The sequence below is a fragment of the Bufo bufo genome, chromosome 4 (genome assembly GCF_905171765.1).
Source record: "Bufo bufo chromosome 4, aBufBuf1.1, whole genome shotgun sequence".
In the NCBI taxonomy this organism is placed as follows: domain Eukaryota; kingdom Metazoa; phylum Chordata; class Amphibia; order Anura; family Bufonidae; genus Bufo; species Bufo bufo.
The window spans coordinates 29,764,419-29,783,334 of record NC_053392.1 but is presented as its reverse complement, the minus strand read 5'-3'; the positions used below and the strand labels follow the sequence as shown (position 1 = coordinate 29,783,334).

The 18,916-nt window shown below is 44.7% G+C and overlaps 1 protein-coding gene across 1 annotated transcript in view; it reads left to right on the top strand.

The window, feature by feature from the left end:
* LOC120998928 (DNA (cytosine-5)-methyltransferase 3A-like) overlaps positions 1–18,293 on the top strand; it is a 48,374-nt gene extending 30,081 nt beyond the window's left edge. The window contains exons 13-18 of the mRNA XM_040429807.1: positions 12,444–12,534; positions 12,633–12,781; positions 13,018–13,103; positions 13,987–14,056; positions 16,286–16,404; positions 18,152–18,293. Of these exons, the coding sequence (XP_040285741.1) occupies positions 12,444–12,534; positions 12,633–12,781; positions 13,018–13,103; positions 13,987–14,056; positions 16,286–16,404; positions 18,152–18,293 (657 nt within the window). The remainder of the gene's footprint in view (positions 1–12,443; positions 12,535–12,632; positions 12,782–13,017; positions 13,104–13,986; positions 14,057–16,285; positions 16,405–18,151) is intronic.
* The last annotated feature ends 623 nt before the right edge of the window (positions 18,294–18,916 follow it).

The window sequence follows — 18,916 nt, the reverse complement described above, 5'->3', positions numbered from 1 at the left end:
CAGTGTAAAGTAGTCAGTGTACAGCTTGTATAACAGTATAAAGTAGTCAGTGTACAGCTTGTATAACAGTGTAAAGTAGTCAGTGTACAGCTTGTATAACAGTGTAAAGTAGTCAGTGTACAGCTTGTATAACAGTGTAAAGTAGTCAGTGTACAGCTTGTATAACAGTATAAAGTAGTCAGTGTACAGCTTGTATAACAGTGTAAAGTAGTCAGTGTACAGCTTGTATAACGGTGTAAAGTAGTCAGTGTACAGCTTGTATAACAGTGTAAAGTAGTCAGTGTACAGCTTGTATAACGGTGTAAAGTAGTCAGTGTACGGCCTGTATAACAGTGTAAAGTAGTCAGTGTACAGCTTGTATAACAGTGTAAAGTAGTCAGTGTACAGCCTGTATAACAGTATAAAGTAGTCAGTGTACAGCTTGTATAACGGTGTAAAGTAGTCAGTGTACGGCTTGTATAACAGTATAAAGTAGTCAGTGTACAGCCTGTATAACAGTATAAAGTAGTCAGTGTACAGCTTGTATAACGGTGTAAAGAAGTCAGTGTACGGCTTGTATAACAGTGTAAAGTAGTCAGTGTACAGCTTGTATAACAGTGTAAAGTAGTCAGTGTACAGCCTGTATAACAGTGTAAAGTAGTCAGTGTACAGCTTGTATAACAGTGTAAAGTAGTCAGTGTACAGCTTGTATAACGGTGTAAAGTAGTCAGTGTACAGCCTGTATAACAGTGTAAAGTAGTCAGTGTACAGCCTGTATAACAGTGTAAAGTAGTCAGTGTACAGCTTGTATAACAGTGTAAAGTAGTCAGTGTACAGCTTGTATGACAGTGTAAAGTAGTCAGTGTACGGCTTGTATAACAGTGTAAAGTAGTCAGTGTACAGCTTGTATAACAGTGTAAAGTAGTCAGTGTACGGCCTGTATAACAGTGTAAAGTAGTCAGTGTACGGCCTGTATAACAGTGTAAAGTAGTCAGTGTACAGCCTGTATAACAGTGTAAAGTAGTCAGTGTACAGCTTGTATAACAGTGTAAAGTAGTCAGTGTACAGCTTGTATAACAGTGTAAAGTAGTCAGTGTACAGCTAGTATAACAGTGTAAAGTAGTCAGTGTACAGCTAGTATAACTGTGTAAAGTAGTCAGTGTACAGCCTGTATAACAGTGTAAAGGAGTCAGTGTACAGCCTGTATAACAGTGTAAAGTAGTCAGTGTACGGCCTGTATAACAGTGTAAAGTAGTCAGTGTACAGCCTGTATAACAGTATAAAGTAGTCAGTGTACAGCCTGTATAACAGTGTAAAGTAGTCAGTGTACAGCCTGTATAACAGTGTAAAGTAGTCAGTGTACAGCTTGTATAACAGTGTAAAGTAGTCAGTGTACAGCTTGTATAACAGTGTAAAGTAGTCAGTGTACAGCCTGTATAACAGTGTAAAGTAGTCAGTGTACAGCCTGTATAACAGTGTAAAGTAGTCAGTGTACGGCTTGTATAACAGTGTAAAGTAGTCAGTGTACAGCCTGTATAACAGTGTAAAGTAGTCAGTGTACAGCTTGTATAACAGTGTAAAGTAGTCAGTGTACGGCCTGTATAACAGTGTAAAGTAGTCAGTGTACGGCCTGTATAACAGTGTAAAGTAGTCAGTGTACGGCCTGTATAACAGTGTAAAGTAGTCAGTGTACGGCCTGTATAACAGTGTAAAGTAGTCAGTGTACAGCTTGTATAACAGTGTAAAGTAGTCAGTGTACAGCTTGTATAACAGTGTAAAGTAGTCAGTGTACAGCCTGTATAACAGTGTAAAGTAGTCAGTGTACAGCCTGTATAACAGTGTAAAGTAGTCAGTGTACAGCCTGTATAACAGTGTAAAGTAGTCAGTGTACGGCTTGTATAACAGTGTAAAGTAGTCAGTGTACAGCCTGTATAACAGTGTAAAGTAGTCAGTGTACAGCCTGTAAAACAGTGTAAAGTAGTCAGTGTACAGCCTGTATAACAGTGTAAAGTAGTCAGTGTACAGCCTGTATAACAGTGTAAAGTAGTCAGTGTACGACCTGTATAACAGTGTAAAGTAGTCAGTGTACAGCTTGTATAACAGTGTAAAGTAGTCTGTGTACAGCTTGTATAACAGTGTAAAGTAGTCAGTGTACAGCCTGTATAACAGTGTAAAGTAGTCAGTGTACAGCTTGTATAACAGTGTAAAGTAGTCAGTGTACAGTCTGTATAACAGTGTAAAGTAGTCTGTGTACGGCCTGTATAACAGTGTAAAGTAGTCTGTGTACGGCCTGTATAACAGTGTAAAGTAGTCAGTGTACAGCTTGTATAAATTTATTGTGCCCTCAAAATAACTCAACACGCAGCCATTGAGTACACCCCTAAGTGAAAATGGCCAAATTGTGCCCAAAGTGTCAATATTTTATGTGGCCACCATTATTTTCCAGCACTGCCTTAACACTCTCGTGCATTGAGTTCACTAGAATCTCTTCCTCTCCTCCATGATGACATCACGGAGCTGGTGGATGTTAGATACCTTCCGCTCCTCCACCTTCCATTTGAGGATGCCCCACAGATGCATAATAGGGTTTAGGTCTGGAGACATGCTTGGCCAGTCCAGCACCTTCACCCTCGGTTTCTTTAGCAAGGCAGTGGTCGTCTTGGAGGTGTTTGGGGTCGTTATGTTGGAATACTGCCCTGCGGCCCAGTTTCCCAAGGGAGGGGATCGTGCTGTGCTTCAGTATGTCACAGTACATGGTGGCATTCATGGTTCCCTTAATGAACTGTAGCTCCCCACAGCCGGCAACACTCATGCAGCCCAAAACCATGACACTCCCACCACCATGCGTGACTAGAGGCAGGACACACTTGTCTTTGTACTCCTCACATGGTTCCCACCACACACGTTTGACACCATCTGAACCAAATAAGTTTATCTTGGTCTCATCAGACCACAGGACATGGTTCCAGTAATCCATGTCCTTAGTCTGCTTGTCTTCAGTAAGCGGTTTGCGTGCTTTCTTGTGCATCATCATTAGAAGAGGCTTCCTTCTGGGATGACAGCCATGCAGACCAAGTGTGCGGTTTATGTGCGGAGAACAGACAGGCTGACCCCCCAGCCCTGTCACCTCTGCAGCAATGCCGGCAGCACTCATACAACCTCTGGATATGACGCTGAGCATGTGCACTCAACTTCTTTGGTCAACCATGGCGCGGCCTGTTCTGAGAGGAACCTGTCTTGTTAAACTGCTGTATGGTCTTGGACACCATGCTGCCGTTCAGTTTCAGGGTGTTGACAATCTTCTTATATCCTCGGCCATCTTTATATAAAGAAACAATTCTTTTTTTCAGATCCTCAGAGAGTTCTTTGCCATGAGGAGCCATGTTCAACATCTAGTGACCAGTAATGAGAAAGTTTGAGAGCCATAACACCAAATTTAACACATCTGCTCCCCATTCACACCTGAGACCTTGGAACACTAACGAGTCACATGACACTGGGGAGGGAAAATGGCTAATTGGGCATAATTTGGCCATTTCCACTTAGGGGTGTACTCACTTTTGTTGCCAGCGGTTTAGACATTAATGGCAAGCTGTACACTGACTACTGTACACTGTATCAAAGTGTCAGATCTTCAGTGTTGTCCCATGTAAAGATATAAAATACTGACAAAACTGTGAGGGGTGTACTCACTTTTGTGAGATATTGTAACTACTATAATACTACTCCTATGTACAAGAATATAACTACTATAATACTGCCTCCTATGTACAAGAATATAACTACTATAATACTGCTCCTATGTACAAGAATATAACTACTATAATACTGCTCCTATGTACAAGAATATAACTACTATAATACTGCCTCCTATGTACAAGAATATAACTACTATAATACTGCCTCCTATGTACAGGAATATAACTACTATAATACTGCCTCCTATGTACAGGAATATAACTACTATAATACTGCCTCCTATGTACAAGAATATAACTACTATAATACTGCCTCATATGTACAAGAATATAACTACTATAATACTGCCTCCTATGTACAAGAACATAACTACTATAATACTGCTCCTATGTACAAGAACATAACTACTATAATACTGCTCCTATGTACAAGAACATAACTACTATAATACTGCCTCCTATGTACAAGAACATAACTACTATAATACTGCTCCTATGTACAAGAATATAACTACTATAATACTGCTCCTATGTACAAGAATATAACGACTATACTACTGCCTCCTATGTACAAGAATATAACTACTATAATACTGCTCCTATGTACAAGAATATAACTACTATAATACTGCCTCCTATGTACAAGAATATAACTACTATAATACTGCTCCTATGTACAAGAATATAACTACTATAATACTGCTCCTATGTACAAGAATATAACTACTATAATACTGCCTCCTATGTACAAGAATATAACTACTATAATACTGCTCCTATGTACAAGAATATAACTACTATAATACTGCTCCTATGTACAAGAATATAACTACTATAATACTGCCTCCTTGCTGAGAGGTTGTGTGTCAGGAGCTCTCCTGAGGCTTTTGATGTCTGGAGAAAGTCCAGGGAGTGGCCATCCCCCGGGGGGGAAGCTCCCCAAGCAAGGCCCAGGCTTCTAGGCCAAATCTGGGAAGCACCCAGACAACTCCGTCAGGGGATGTAAATCCCAAAGTTTCTATGGACAGAAAGTATGTCAGCAGTACCAGTTCCAGCGTAAGAGAAGAAGAAGGAAAAAGTAAGTGTCCGGTGAAACCACCTGCCAGTGTGAATGAAGGGTCACCTGTGTGCAAGACCAAAGTGTTGGAGAGTCCAGAAGTAAGAACCGTGCAGAGTGTGCAGGAGCTGACACAATCTCCATTGCCGGCCTCAGGTGGACAATCCACCTCCACCCCGGGGAGGCAGAGGAGGACATCTCTGGAAAAGCAAACCATCCAGGAGAATCTGCAGCAGCGTGTGGTGATAGGTTCTGAGCGCAGAAAGTCTGGGGGCATGCAAGCTGTGAAGGAGATCAAAGGCAGTAATGGAGGAAGACCTCAAGGTGCTACCAGTACTGTCTCTGCTACACAGCCGGGATCCAGTCGCCCACCAGGAGATTGTGACCCAAGAGCAGTGACAGCAGCCGCAAAACTCCAGGGACTGCGAGGCTCTGCACCAAAAATGCAGATTCTTGTTCCAGGACAGACAGAAACCTGTACTGCAAACAAACAGCCTGCAAAACTCCCCAGCAGCAATCAGAGGCCTCCAGAGCAGCCACCTGAGCTTCACCTGGCTGAGCAGATCCCAGCACTGGTGAGGAGAATGGAGACGCTGAAGAAACATAAGCTGTACCTGCAGAAACAGATAAACTGCACATACAAACTAAAGGCTGCAAACCCAGGGAAGCAGGCCTTACTGGACAAGAAGCTGGACTCACTGGCCAAGGAACTCGCTGACAATGCGCAGGAGATTGACTCTGTCTTGGAGAAAATGGGACCAGTGGGAGAGACATACCAGAACCAGCAGAGGTTTGAGAAGGACAAAAACTCTGGGACCAAATCAACATCTAGGTCTGAAACCCTGCAGTCCCACGTAAGACCCATATTACAGCCAGCAACTCTTCCCTTTGAGGAGAGAGAGTTGTACAAGAAAAGTACATCTAAGAAACAAGAGCCAAGTCCTGCATCAGCCCCCGGTGAGGTACTACAAGTCCCAGCAGTAAGTACTGCACAAAATGAAAACTGTGGACTCTTACCTGATGACAGCAATGAAGTGGCAGTGCAGACACCACAAGTCCCAGGAGGCAGTGCACTGCAGGAGGACTGTGGACTGACACCTACAGGTAACACTGTAGCAGCACCTCAGGGTGTGTCTGAGCAGGACGCTCAGGACTGTGGGGTGCAGGGGGTTAATACTGAGGACTGTAATGCTGCTGAGATGTCTGATAATGTCCCAGCTGAGGAGTCCTCTATGGATGCTGAGATGTCTGATGTCGCTGATATTTCTGTGTGTGATAATGTCCCAGTGGAGGAGTCCTCTATGGCTGCCATGTCTGATGTTGCTGATGTCTCTGTGGGTGATAATGTTCCAGCGGAGGAGTCATCTATGGCTGCTGGGAACATAGAGAACCCTGGTATTGATGGTGGGGAGGGGGCAGTGCAGTCTCAGGCTGAGGAGTTCCCCCCTTTAGTTACACCACAGGCAGCAGAGTCCCACAGTACGGGCGGTCAGCAGCCCACACGTCGCCCCCCGCAGGATACTGGTACTGGTCAGACATCTGGGAATGCTTGGAGTCGGGGTTCTCCATCATTTCCCTCTAACGCCAGATACACAGGCCAGGCCTTCAAGAGAAGGAACGTTGTCAGGTTTAGACATAAAGGGGCAAAAGAAGATCTCCCTGACAGAAGGTGTGTGGTCAGAGACATGTTGTGCACCCAGAAGGGCTTCCTGCCAGCCAACATCCTGGCAGTAATAAACCTCCCAGACAGACAGGGCTATGATATTAGCTTCAAGCTCATGTCTGATCTGGACCGGTTCTGGGTTCTCTACACCCGGGTCAGAGATACTGAGGGGTGGAACAAGTTCAGCTTCATTCCCATCTCTAAGCCTGACACTGTAAATGTCACCATCATTTTCTGGAACGAGTCTGTCCCCCCTCAGGATATTATTATCTGGCTCAGGAGGCATTGCGACCTCAAGTCAAACCTGACCAAGACCAGGGATGAGGATGGAATCTGGACTGGGGGATGGAGGGTCCTGGTTACATTACACCAGCACCAGAACATCACCCATCACCTTCCCAATTCCTTCTTCATTGGCCGGGAGAAAGGGGTTTGTTTCTATGCTGGTCAGCCCAGGCTATGCTTCAAGTGTGGGAAATCAGGTCACGTGGCGAGTGTCTGCACCATGATGAAGTGCAGCCTGTGCGGGGACATCGGCCATGTGAGCGCCACCTGCCAGAACATAAGGTGTAACCTGTGCGGTAACATCGGTCACCCCCACAGAGACTGTCCTGAAGCGTGGCATAACATCTGTAGAAATCTCCCTGATGAGGACTTGGTGGAAGGGGCAGATGTCCCAGATGAGGAGCAGGAGGAGGAGGCGCTATTGTCAGGGTCATTATACACAGTGCCAGAGACCCCACACATGAATGATACTGTGCCGGACCACCCGCAGGCAGGTAACACCGAGGGGGACATGGAGGTTGTGGAGCAGCCTGTAGAGCATCCAGTGTCTGTCTCCTCCCCTGCCCCAGCACCCACCACTGGGGAAAATAAAATCCTTAAACGGAAAAAAGATAAGTCCAGCCGCAGGCCTGAGGGTGAATGGACCACCGTCCAAAAACCCACTAAAATGAGAGTGGACAGGCAGGCTGATGGAACTGTAACAACCAACAGATACGGTGTGCTCTCCGAGTCAGATGGAGAGGCAGAAATAGAGAGAGAGCTGAAGCGTATGATGGCGGAATGTGATGACGACCCAGGAGGGGATCCTCCCACAAAAAGGAGACCTCTTCATGCCGAGTCACAGGCTGTATGGGATATGGAAACTGGTAGTCAGCAAGAAAACTCTGACCCTGATTTATGATGATGGGGGTTATCTTTCTTCTTCTTCTCCTGATGGCAGACTTCCATCTTAAAGTGGTCACCAGCAATGTGAATAGTATTAGAGCTAGAAAGACCAGACATGCCGTCTACGAACACCTGAGATACCTCAAGGCCGATGTGTTTTTCTTGCAAGAGACACGCTTAAACACCTCAGGTCTCATACGAGAGGCAGAGCGAGAGTGGCAGTCTGGTCCGTCCTTTTGGTCGATGTCTGTGGAGCCTTATGCCGGGGTCTCTATCTTGTTTAACACCCATGATGTAATTGTACATAGACTAACGGAGATCTCGATGGGAAGGTGCCTTCTGCTAGAGATTACCATCCGAGGTAGAAGACTCCGGCTTATTAACGTCTATGGGCCACAGACAGTGAGCGAAAGGACTCAGCTTTTTAATGATGTTAAGCCATACTTATTCACATCTATTCCTATTATCATGGCTGGAGACTTTAATGCCACCACTACAACCAGTGACAGGCCTAGTGGTAGACCCCTTACTAGGGACTGTAAGGTCCTAAACAACATTATTCTGCATGCCGGCCTGTCTGATGTTTTTGTACAGGGTGGTAGGCGTCCAAAGTTCACTTACACCTGTGCAGGACGCAGTAGTAGGATAGATCTGGCTCTGGTGAGTCCTACTGAAGCCATCAGTGAAAGAAGGGAAAAGACAGTCCCTTATTCTGACCATTTGGCCTTGTACTTTTGTTTGGGCGCCACTAAGCATCCAGATCTTGGTAGAGGGCTATGGAAACTGAACGCTAGTCTTTTAGATGATAGCTCTGTCCAGGAATACATTTACTCTTTCTTTCAGAACCAACTTGACAGAGTGGATTTCTATGAGAACATGGCTGACTGGTGGGAGGATGTCAAGGAGGAGATCAGGTCCCTCTTACAGAGACTGTCAGTTAAGAAGGGGAAGAGTAAGTATGGCCAGTATCTGAGACTGCGCAAAGAATTGGAGTCACTCTATTCGATGGGTGGGGATGACCAACAAAGGATTGACCGGCTGAAATCTGAGATAAGGCAGTATCAGTACAGCAGGTACACCTCCCTGGTAGCTGAACGGGATTATGGGTCCTTAGGGGCTCCTGATCCCTTTGAGAACTGCCGGGAGCGCGTAGCTAAAAAACTGATCACAGGTCTCACTGAATCCCAGGGTGTTTTACAAGAATCTCGGGAGGGTATCCTGGGGGTGGTGAGATGCTACTATGCTGACTTGTTTCAGAGGAAGGCTTTGGATAAGGAAAAAGTGACCCAATTTTTGGAGGCAACTCCAGGGACTGATACTAGAGATTTGGACTTTTCTCCTTTAACAGCAGAAATAACGGTGGAGGAGGTTAAAGTGGCCATTGATAAATTACATCTGAAGAAGGCACCAGGTCCAGACGGTATTACTGCAGAATTTTATAAGAAGTTCAAAGACCACTTAGCTCCAATCCTCGTGGATGTGTACAAAAATTGTCTAGAAAATCACCTGATGCCTCCGTCCATGAGGGTGTCCTCTTTAATTCTGCTGTCTAAAGGGAAAAAGCCTAGTGACATCAAGAACTGGAGGCCAATTGCCCTCTTGAATGTCGATAGGAAGATTTTGGCAAAAATTCTGTTCTCTAGGTTAGTTTGTTTGTCCCGGGCACTGTTGGCAGGCTGTCAGTTCGGCACAGTAAAAGGGCGGAACATCTCTGGAGCAGTCATCTCGATAAGGGAGATGTTTGAGAGATGTAAAGCTCTGAGGTGTGGGAGATATGTTGTAGGTCTGGACCAGGCTAAAGCCTTTGACAGAGTAGACCACGAGTATCTATGGGCCACTTTATCAAAGTACGGCATTCCGGGACAATTTGTAGATTGGCTGAGAACTTTGTACAGAGAGGCTGAGAGCTTTCCTCTAATCAATGGTTGGCAGGGTGACACGTTCAGGGTTGAGGCTGGGGTGAGACAGGGTTGCCCGCTGAGTCCACTGCTGTATGTGTTTGCCTTGGACCCGTTCCTGAGGTCACTGCAGGAGTGTGATTTTCAGGGGGTGCCAGTCCCCCATTGCCTGCCCCTGAGTATTGTTGCCTACGCGGATGATGTGACTGTGGTGATATCTGAGCCTCGTGAGGTGGAGATGTTGTCGGCAGCCATCAGAAGCTACTCGGAGGCCTCAGGGTCTCTGGTCAACCTTGAGAAGAGTCAAGCTTTCTGGACATCGGATACTGACCCTGATTTTGATCTGCCACAGTTTGCGAAGGCCTCCACCCATATTAAAATCCTTGGGGTTAAATTTGGTAGGGAAGATAATGCCAAACTAAATTGGGAGGAAAAGTTGGATGCCGGAAATATAAAGGTTCAGCGATGGAAGAACTGGAGGCTGACCTATAGAGAAAGGGTTACTATGCTGAAGACTTACCTGGTCCCTGTCTTCTTGTACATCTCTGTCGTCTTTCCTTTGCCAGAATCTTTCTCGGCTAGGCTCTTTAGCCTGTTCTTCCAGCTGTTATGGGGGAACAGGTTGAACCCAGTAAAAAGAGGGATCACCTACCTACAGAGGAGAGAGGGTGGGCTGGATATGTTAAATCCAAGGGTTTTCTTTGACTCCATGTTTCTTAAAGTTAATTTTGGTGACCTGGACTCAAACAACAGCTCCCTGTGGGTGAATAGTATCAGGGATTGGATATTGCCTTTTGCAGAACCTTGGATGCGAGGCGGCAGTCTCAAGAGGGGCCGATTGACTCGTGACTTCCTCCCCCAGTACCTGGACTATGGTGTAAGATGTCTGAAGAAATGGGGTATAGACAAGTCTTTCATTGAGAGTAAAACCAGGAAAGATCTATACTCCAGAGTATGTAGGACCTTCTACTGTTTACAGCTAGCACTTCCAGACTGTCCAACCTCAACCTTACAGGATAGTCTGAGGCTTCTGAATGGACCAAGGCTGCCCCCTAAGTTCTGTGATATTGGCTGGCTCTCATTGCAGGGAAAACTCTTTGTCAGGGGGAATCTAAAATTCCTCAGTGTGTCAGATCGCATGTGTCCCTTAGGTTGTCAGCAGGAGGAGACTATGCTCCATTTTATATCAGAGTGCTGGGGTGGGCGGACAATCTGGCATGACATATCCGCCAAGCTAAAAATCCCATCATTACAGTCCCTAAAATACCCAGAAATAATTTATGGTGTCACATCTCATGTGAATAACATCGACCGGGGGACCATGTATCTGATAATCACCATCATCAAATATTACCACTGGCAAACCAGAACCCGAGTGTCCATCCATAACGAACCATTCCATCATACCACAGCTATAACCCTCATCATGTCAGAACTCAGGTGGATCCGGTCATTAGAGGTCAGGAAAAAAGGGGAAAATATAAAACTATGGAGGAACGTCCATCTAGACTGACTGTTCAAGTGTACGATGTAACTGTGTTTGTTTTCTTATTTTATTTTACTTTTCTTCTTTTTCTGCTTTAGCTAAAATGTGCTTTTAAGTTACAGTTAATATGCATTTTATTTCCTGATGAACATGTATAATTTATACTGAATGATGAAAAAGTCTGATTTATTATGATGAAAAAGTATTTCTGTATTTATGTTTGTTTTATACCAATAAAAATTGCCTCCTATGTACAAGAATATAACTACTATAATACTGCTCCTATGTACAAGAATATAACTACTATAATACTGCTCCTATGTACAAGAATATGACTACTATAATACTGCTCCTATGTACAAGAATATAACTACTATAATACTGCTCCTATGTACAAGAATATAACTACTATAATACTGCTCCTATGTACAAGAATATAACTACTATAATACTGCTCCTATGTACAAGAATATAACTACTATAATACTGCCTCCTATGTACAAGAATATAACTACTATAATACTGCTCCTATGTACAAGAATATAACTACTATAATACTGCTCCTATGTACAAGAATATAACTACTACAATACTGCTCCTATGTACAAGAATATAACTACTATAATACTGCCCTATGTACAGGAATATAACTACTATAATACTGCCTCCTATGTACAAGAATATAACTACTATAATACTGCTCTCTATGTACAAGAATATAACTACTATAATACTGCCCTATGTACAAGAATATAACTACTATAATACTGCTCCTATGTACAAGAATATAACTACTATAATACTGCTTCTATGTACAAGAATATAACTACTATAATACTGCTCCTATGTACAAGAATATAACTGCTATAATACTGCCTCCTATGTACAAGAATATAACTACTATAATACTGCCTCCTATGTACAAGAATATAACTACTATAATACTGCTCCTATGTACAAGAATATAACTACTATAATACTGCTCTCTATGTACAAGAATATAACTACTATAATACTGCCCTATGTACAGGAATATAACATCCTTCTAATCTCATATACCGCCTGGCAGTGCTGTACGTTGCATTTCTTTGTCATACACATTCAGCTTTGAGCTGTTATTAGTCCTCACACGTGAATCTACAATCTACTATAGATATCATATTGTGTCGGTATTATTTGTCCCGCTGTAATGTAAGTGACTACAGTGTGAGAATGACCTGAGGTATCCAGCCATCATCTTCCTCAGACAGGGTGAATCCTGAGGGAATCCTCCTTGTCCATTCTTGGATCCCCACGTCACTAAGCCACATAGCAGAGCCAGGACGACAGGATCTTATGGACAGATTACAATGATGAGAATGGCCGTCAGATCATTTTCATTACAACTGCCAGTTCTTTATGGGGGCTCATTCTTCATACCTCCCCGATCCCTCTTTCTCTCTCTCTAAACTTATAGAATCTGTCCTTAACGTTACAGTGAATTTTTCTGCAGATTGAAGAATGGGGACAATTCGATCTGATAATTGGCGGCAGTCCTTGCAATGACTTATCTCTGGTTAACCCTCACCGGAAAGGCCTTTATGGTATGTAAACCATCAGAATGCATTTCTCATCCCATAAAAGGTGATATACAGGACATTATGGGAAGGGACCTAAATATGTACACGGTTATCTCCACCAGGGGGAAGTGGACAACTGTTTTTTGACTTTCCACGATTACTCAATAAAGTGTTGCCTAAGACAGGAGAGAATCGGCCAGTCTTCTGGTTATTCGAGAACGTGGTCGCGATGGAGAAAGCTTTCCAAAAAACAATTTCTCTCCACCTGGAGGTAAGCAGCATGTAGGACTGGGTTAAAGTTAAACTAAAAGCAGATGTCCACTTTAACATAAATTTACCATATATCATGTCGTACACATCATGTTGTCCACTGCAGTCACATCCCAGTTACACCTTTACTTACTTTATTGTACTTCCTATTTAAAGGGGACCTGTCATCAACTTTATGCTGATATCAGCGGTGTGTCACCCATGAGCTAATAATAATAAAGGGTTTTCTTCTTTCAGACAAATCCTGTAAAGATTGATGCAGGTGTGGTATCGGCTGCTCATCGAGCAAGATACTTCTGGGGGAACCTGCCTGGCATGAACAGGTTAGTCACAGATCTTTAAAAAAAAAAAACATCGTCAATGTAGCGCATACTTAGATTTTTTTTTTAGATACAAATGAATAACTCTGTGTCTATTGTATCTCCACCCTGAGTGTGGTGACGTAGTCAAGGACTCACATCTTCGAGGACTATTTTAAACCATGCATTAATAAGTGCCTTGTAGTAACTTTGTCTACACGATAAATGCCATTTGCTAAAGTGAGACAACACCTTTAATGCTATGATACTGATGTAAAGGGGAGAAGAGATTTCCCTCAGGTCTAGCCCAACGTTAAACCGGTTACTTGGCACAGTGGGTCCACAACCATTGTCAGTAACACTATTGTTAGGAAGCAACAAATTAACCACCCACAATAAAGTAACAGGACACAGTCCTGACCCTTAAGCCTTCGGCAATGTATATTCGTGGTGGGATGCCTGAGGGATCGGGTGGTGGGCAATCAGGTGCCCGGCCATCTCGAACCCTGAAGAGAAGATAGTGGTGGTTTTCATCTCCTTGGTCTTCTCAATTCTCACGTACAAGCTGCTGAGTCCTGTGTATGGAATAGAGATAGCAGCAGTGCCACTGCCTGTACTGGTCCCGATGGTCACATGGCCGATCACATGGTCACCGAAATGGCTGTAACTAGATTTGAAACTGAGTTAAAAAAACATCCAGGTATCTCTTCTTTTCGTCCCTTCAAAACTGCTCACAGAAAAAGAGGGGTGAAATCCGAATGGCGCCCCTACTGTTAATGGTGTGAACTAGTCCCACAAGTCTTGGTGCTAAGAATAAAGAAAATTAGTATTCCATCCTGAGGGTTGGGTTACCTGGACCTACAGCCGTGACTTCGTGCCATAGATAATAACTCCATTGTTGTTCTAGGCCTCTAGTAGCTACAGAGCAAGAGAAGACAAAGCTTCAAGATTGCTTGGAGCCCGGAAGAGTCGCGAAGGTGAGAAGTAATGTGACGGTGGAGGACATGATGAGCTTTATAGCAGTGTTGTAACGGGGTTCCGAAGGTGCACTCGGTCCCCCATTACCCACAGACCTGTTGCTTAGCTTTGGAAATGAGGATCTGTGTTTGACCTCATTCCCAGGGCGGCTTTACTAGCTGGGTGGCTCCCTGCTCCTAGTCTGCCTTGAGCGCCGAGCTGATCACTCGGTGCTCGACTGGTTGGTCTGTCGGTCATGTGACGCTGGCCACGTCACATGACCCTCACTCCCCACTATAAATACAGGCAGCCTGCTGGCCACAGGTTGCCTGTTAATTTAGGTTCCACCTGTGATTTTGTCTTTCCTGGCATACTTACCTCCTGCTGAATTCCTGACGATCCTCTGCCTGCTTCTTGTGTACTTTGCTGCTATCCTGGTATTCTGACCCCGGCCTCCTCCTGACGTTCCTCTGCTGACTCCTTTGGTACTTCACGTCTCTCCTGGTATTTATGACCCCGGCTTCTCCTGACAATTCTCTGCTTGCTCCATTTGTACTTTGTAGCTTTCCTGGTATTGACTCGGTCCGTTCACGTCCTGTTGTTTGTCTGTCTGTCATCCCTGCACTTATTACAAGTTAGGGATTGCCGTCCAGTTGTCCCCTGTCATTAGGACTCGCGAGGCAAGTAGGCAGGGCCAGGGGTAAGGTTGGAGCGCAGTGGTCACTTCCCTCCCCCCTGTGTGTGTGTGTGTACGCGACCGTTACAGATTAACCAGGAGAGACGTGAAGTACCAAAGGAGTCAGCAGAGGAACGTCAGGAGGAGGCCGGGGTCAGAATACCAGGATAGCAGCAAAGTACACAAGAAGCAGGCAGAGGATTGTCAGGAATTCAGCAGGAGGTAAGTACGCCAGGAAAGACCAAATCACAGGTGGAACCTAAATTAACAGGCAACCTGTGGCCAGCAGGCTGCCTGTATTTATAGTGGGGAGTGAGGGTCATGTGACGTGGCCAGCGTCACATGACCGACAGACCAACCAGTCGAGCACCAAGTGATCAGCTCGGCGCTCAAGGCAGACTAGGAGCAGGGAGCCACCCAGCTAGTAAAGCCGCCCTGGGAATGAGGTCAAACACAGATCCTCGCTCCCGAAGCTAAGAAACAGGTCTGTGGGTAATGGGGGACCGAGTGCACCTTCGGAACCCCGTTACAAGTGTATTAGTGATAAGGTAGCAGAGCAGATTGAGAGTAGGAATCAATGGTTCCATCAGCCGGATCATCCAGTCTGGTGAGTGATTCCTTCTTCTCAAATACTAAATATAGAATTTCACATATTCTGAAGATTCATTACAGTTAGAGCAGATTAACCCCTTAATGACCACTGATATGTGTTTCTACAGCAGTCAATCCTGGGCTTTATTCCAGGCTGTCGTCTTTTTACGGCTAGAATAAGCTCAGCAGAGGTCGCCTCTCATATGACAGCTGTGCTCCCGTCCCTGCCGAAGTGCCGATGAAAGCCGATTAACCACCTTTGATGCCGTGGTCATAGATGGTGGAGTGCAAATATCTGTACATTATGGCTGGGGGCCTAATGAAAGCCCCCGGGTCTGCCTGCAGTGCATGCTTTTAGGCTGTGCCTGTCAGTGTAGCACTGACAGTATATAGTACACTGCACTACATAAGTGGTACAGTGTACTATGTGAGCGATCAAGGGATTGCATGTCAAAGGTCCCTTGTGGGACTAATGAGTTGTAAAAAAAAAAAGTTAAATATTCAAAAAATACACATTTTCCATTGATATTCCATGGAAAATATTACAAAAATAAAAACACTTCCAAGTATTTGGTAACGACTCTCACTATACAATTATCACATAACTGATCCCACACGGTGAACACCATAAAAAAATTAAAAAAAACAATGCCAGATTTGCTGTTTTTTGCCTATTCATCACAAAAAAAGACTAAAAAGCAATGAAACAGTGTTATGTAGCCCAAAATGGTACCAAATGAAAAATACAAGTCGTCCCACAAAAATCAAGCCCTCACATAGCTCAGTAGAATCAAAAATAAAAAAGTTATGGTTCTTGGGATGCAGCAATGCAAATACATTTTCTTTTTTTGGGGGGGGGGGGGTTTATTGTGTAAAAGTCATAAAACTTAAAATAAACTATATGTATTTGTAATGCACATGGGGGAATTTATTTTCATTTTTTGGAGCTTTTTGGATTTTTACACTGGATTGTCTCCCGCAGTTCACCAAGATACAAACCATTACTACCAGCCCTTGGTCTCTTCGTCAGGGAAAGGATCAGGAGTTCCCAGTCATGATGGATGGGAAGGAGGACATCCTGTGGTGCACGGAGATGGAGAGGTAATGTGACCGGGCACCTGAGCCTTCACCTACAGGGGATTGTGTCCGGACGGGACAAAATCTGCATAAAATGTTGAGAAACTTTGTGAATACGTTATCTTGTACTGATCCACACTGCATAACATATTATACTCTTCTCACATCCAAAGCGGCACGTGGGAGGACAAAAGGCAGAGCTCTGCTGTTGGGTCATACGACCAATGGGTTGGGGCTAAATTTGGTCTAAAAGACCAACCAACAGAATTTGGAAAACAGCTCAGGAAGTAATAAGAGATTCATGTCTCATATTAGAAGATTCACCAAGAAATCTTTCTGCCTTATAATCTAAAATTAGGGGAAAGGTGGTAGGTGGGCAACTGACCCTACAGATTATTTCCATAACAATCTGCACAGCCGCCTAGTCCTCTCTTTCCCCAGCCTGATAGTCATTTGATGCTAGCATTAACCCCTCTAGTACGACCACCAGGGAAGTAGGCATTATCTCCTTCAGCATACTAGACCACCAGGTATGTTGTCATTAACCTCTCTAGTACGACCACCAGGGAAGTAGGCATTATCTCCTTCAGCATACTAGACCACCAGGTATGTTGTCATTAACCTCTGTAGTATATTAGAGAAGGCCACCAGAGAAACCGGAAATAACCCCTTCATCTCCTTGGACCATCAGGGATGCTGACATAACGACTCCTGCATCCTAGAAAGAAAGAAATGATAAAAGGAACCCCTGTAATATGTTAGGCCACCAGGAAAGCAAGCAGGACACTAGACCACCAAGAATGCTAACATTAAAGGGGTTATCTGGGAATTTGATATTGATGGTCAATATCAGATCGTTGGGGGGCCGTCTCCCGGCACCCCCCTGATCAGCTGTTTGAAGAGACCACAGCACTCACCGGAGCGCCATCCGTTTGATAGCAGCTCTGCTTGGTATTGCAGTTCAGCCTCATTCACTTGACCGATGAACAAGATGTCAGTGGCCTAGGAAGAGGCCTAAGCTCTCATGGAGCCCGGTGGTCTCTTCAAGTAACAGAATGGCGGAGATGCCAGGCGTCAGAGCCCCGCTGATATGAAATTGATGTCGATCAATATCAAATTCCTGCAACACCCCTTTAACTCCTCTAGGACACTAGACCAGAAGGGAAACATGCATCAACCTGTTTACACACCCTAGACCACCAGGAAGGCAGACATCAACCCCTTCAGTACACTAAGTGACCAGAGATGCTGATAGAACCGATCCAGCATCCTAAACCACCAGGCATCCCAACAATAATCCCTCTAGTACATTAGACCACCAAGGATGCTGACATTAACCCCTTCAGCGCCTTAGACCACGAGGAATAGTAACATTTACCCCTCTAGTGCACTAGACCACCTGGGAAACATGAATTAATCCCCCCAACAGGGATGCTGACATTAACCCATCCAGTACACTAGACCACCGGAGATGCCAGCATTATCAATTCTATTTACCATCACATGAACTTATATAATGAACTTTTCTCATTTACATCAGATGATCTGCTTCTTCCCCCATCACTGGTGCTCCAGGAAGTGACATCATGTCCATTGAGACATCACATGACCGCAGCATACAATACTGATTGGCTGCCACAGTCATATGACCATTCCCTCTTCTCTAATTGTTGAAAATAATAAAAAGTAGACAATAAAACTTGCAAAAACATTTGGACAGAACCTCCTCAGTCATCACCACCAGTCAGTCCATCCACTCTTCTTCCTGTAGGGTCTTCGGATTCCCCCCGCACTATACGGCTGTCTCAGATATGAACCGCTGCTCCCGACAGAAGCTCCTGGGAAGGTCATGGAGCGTCCCGGTCATCCGGCATCTGTTCGCCCCGCTCAAGGATTATTTTGAAAATGTGTAGAAGCCACACAGGGCCCCCAGGCTGAAGATTTATCATGGAGACACCAGATTTTATAATATTGTATTATTATATAAAGAGAAGTTGTGTATTTTATGAACTTGTGAAGTCTCTTTAGTGGATGGAGGGCTGTCAGGATGGATGCACCCGACAATCCATCACTGGTTGGGGGTTTTCTGTGGTGTTGGGGCAGTATATAGAGCTCTTACACATTATAGTATATAATGTCGGTAGGATGCTGGCTGTAAGGGACAATGGGCGTGGACCCACTGTGCCATCTATCCAGTTTGACTTTGGGCCAAACCTAAGGGCGGTTCCCTGATTTTCATTATTTAACCCATATACAGGGATCTGGCCTTTGCTGCAGGGAATCAGCCTGGCCGCTACCTCCTTGAGTAGTTCCATGTGGTTGACAGCTGACCCATAGGGGGCAGAGACACCGGTGTGAAGCACCAATACTCATAGAAGATAAACCAAAGTCTGGGCAGGCAGATTTCATATGTATCTGTAAGTCAAGCTGGAGGTCTGGGCTGGCATCAGTGGGTCAGAACAGAGAACTGGCAATGGTCAGGGCAGGCAGCGGACTATCAGAATCGTAAAGCAGGCTGGAGCTCGGTACATGAGCA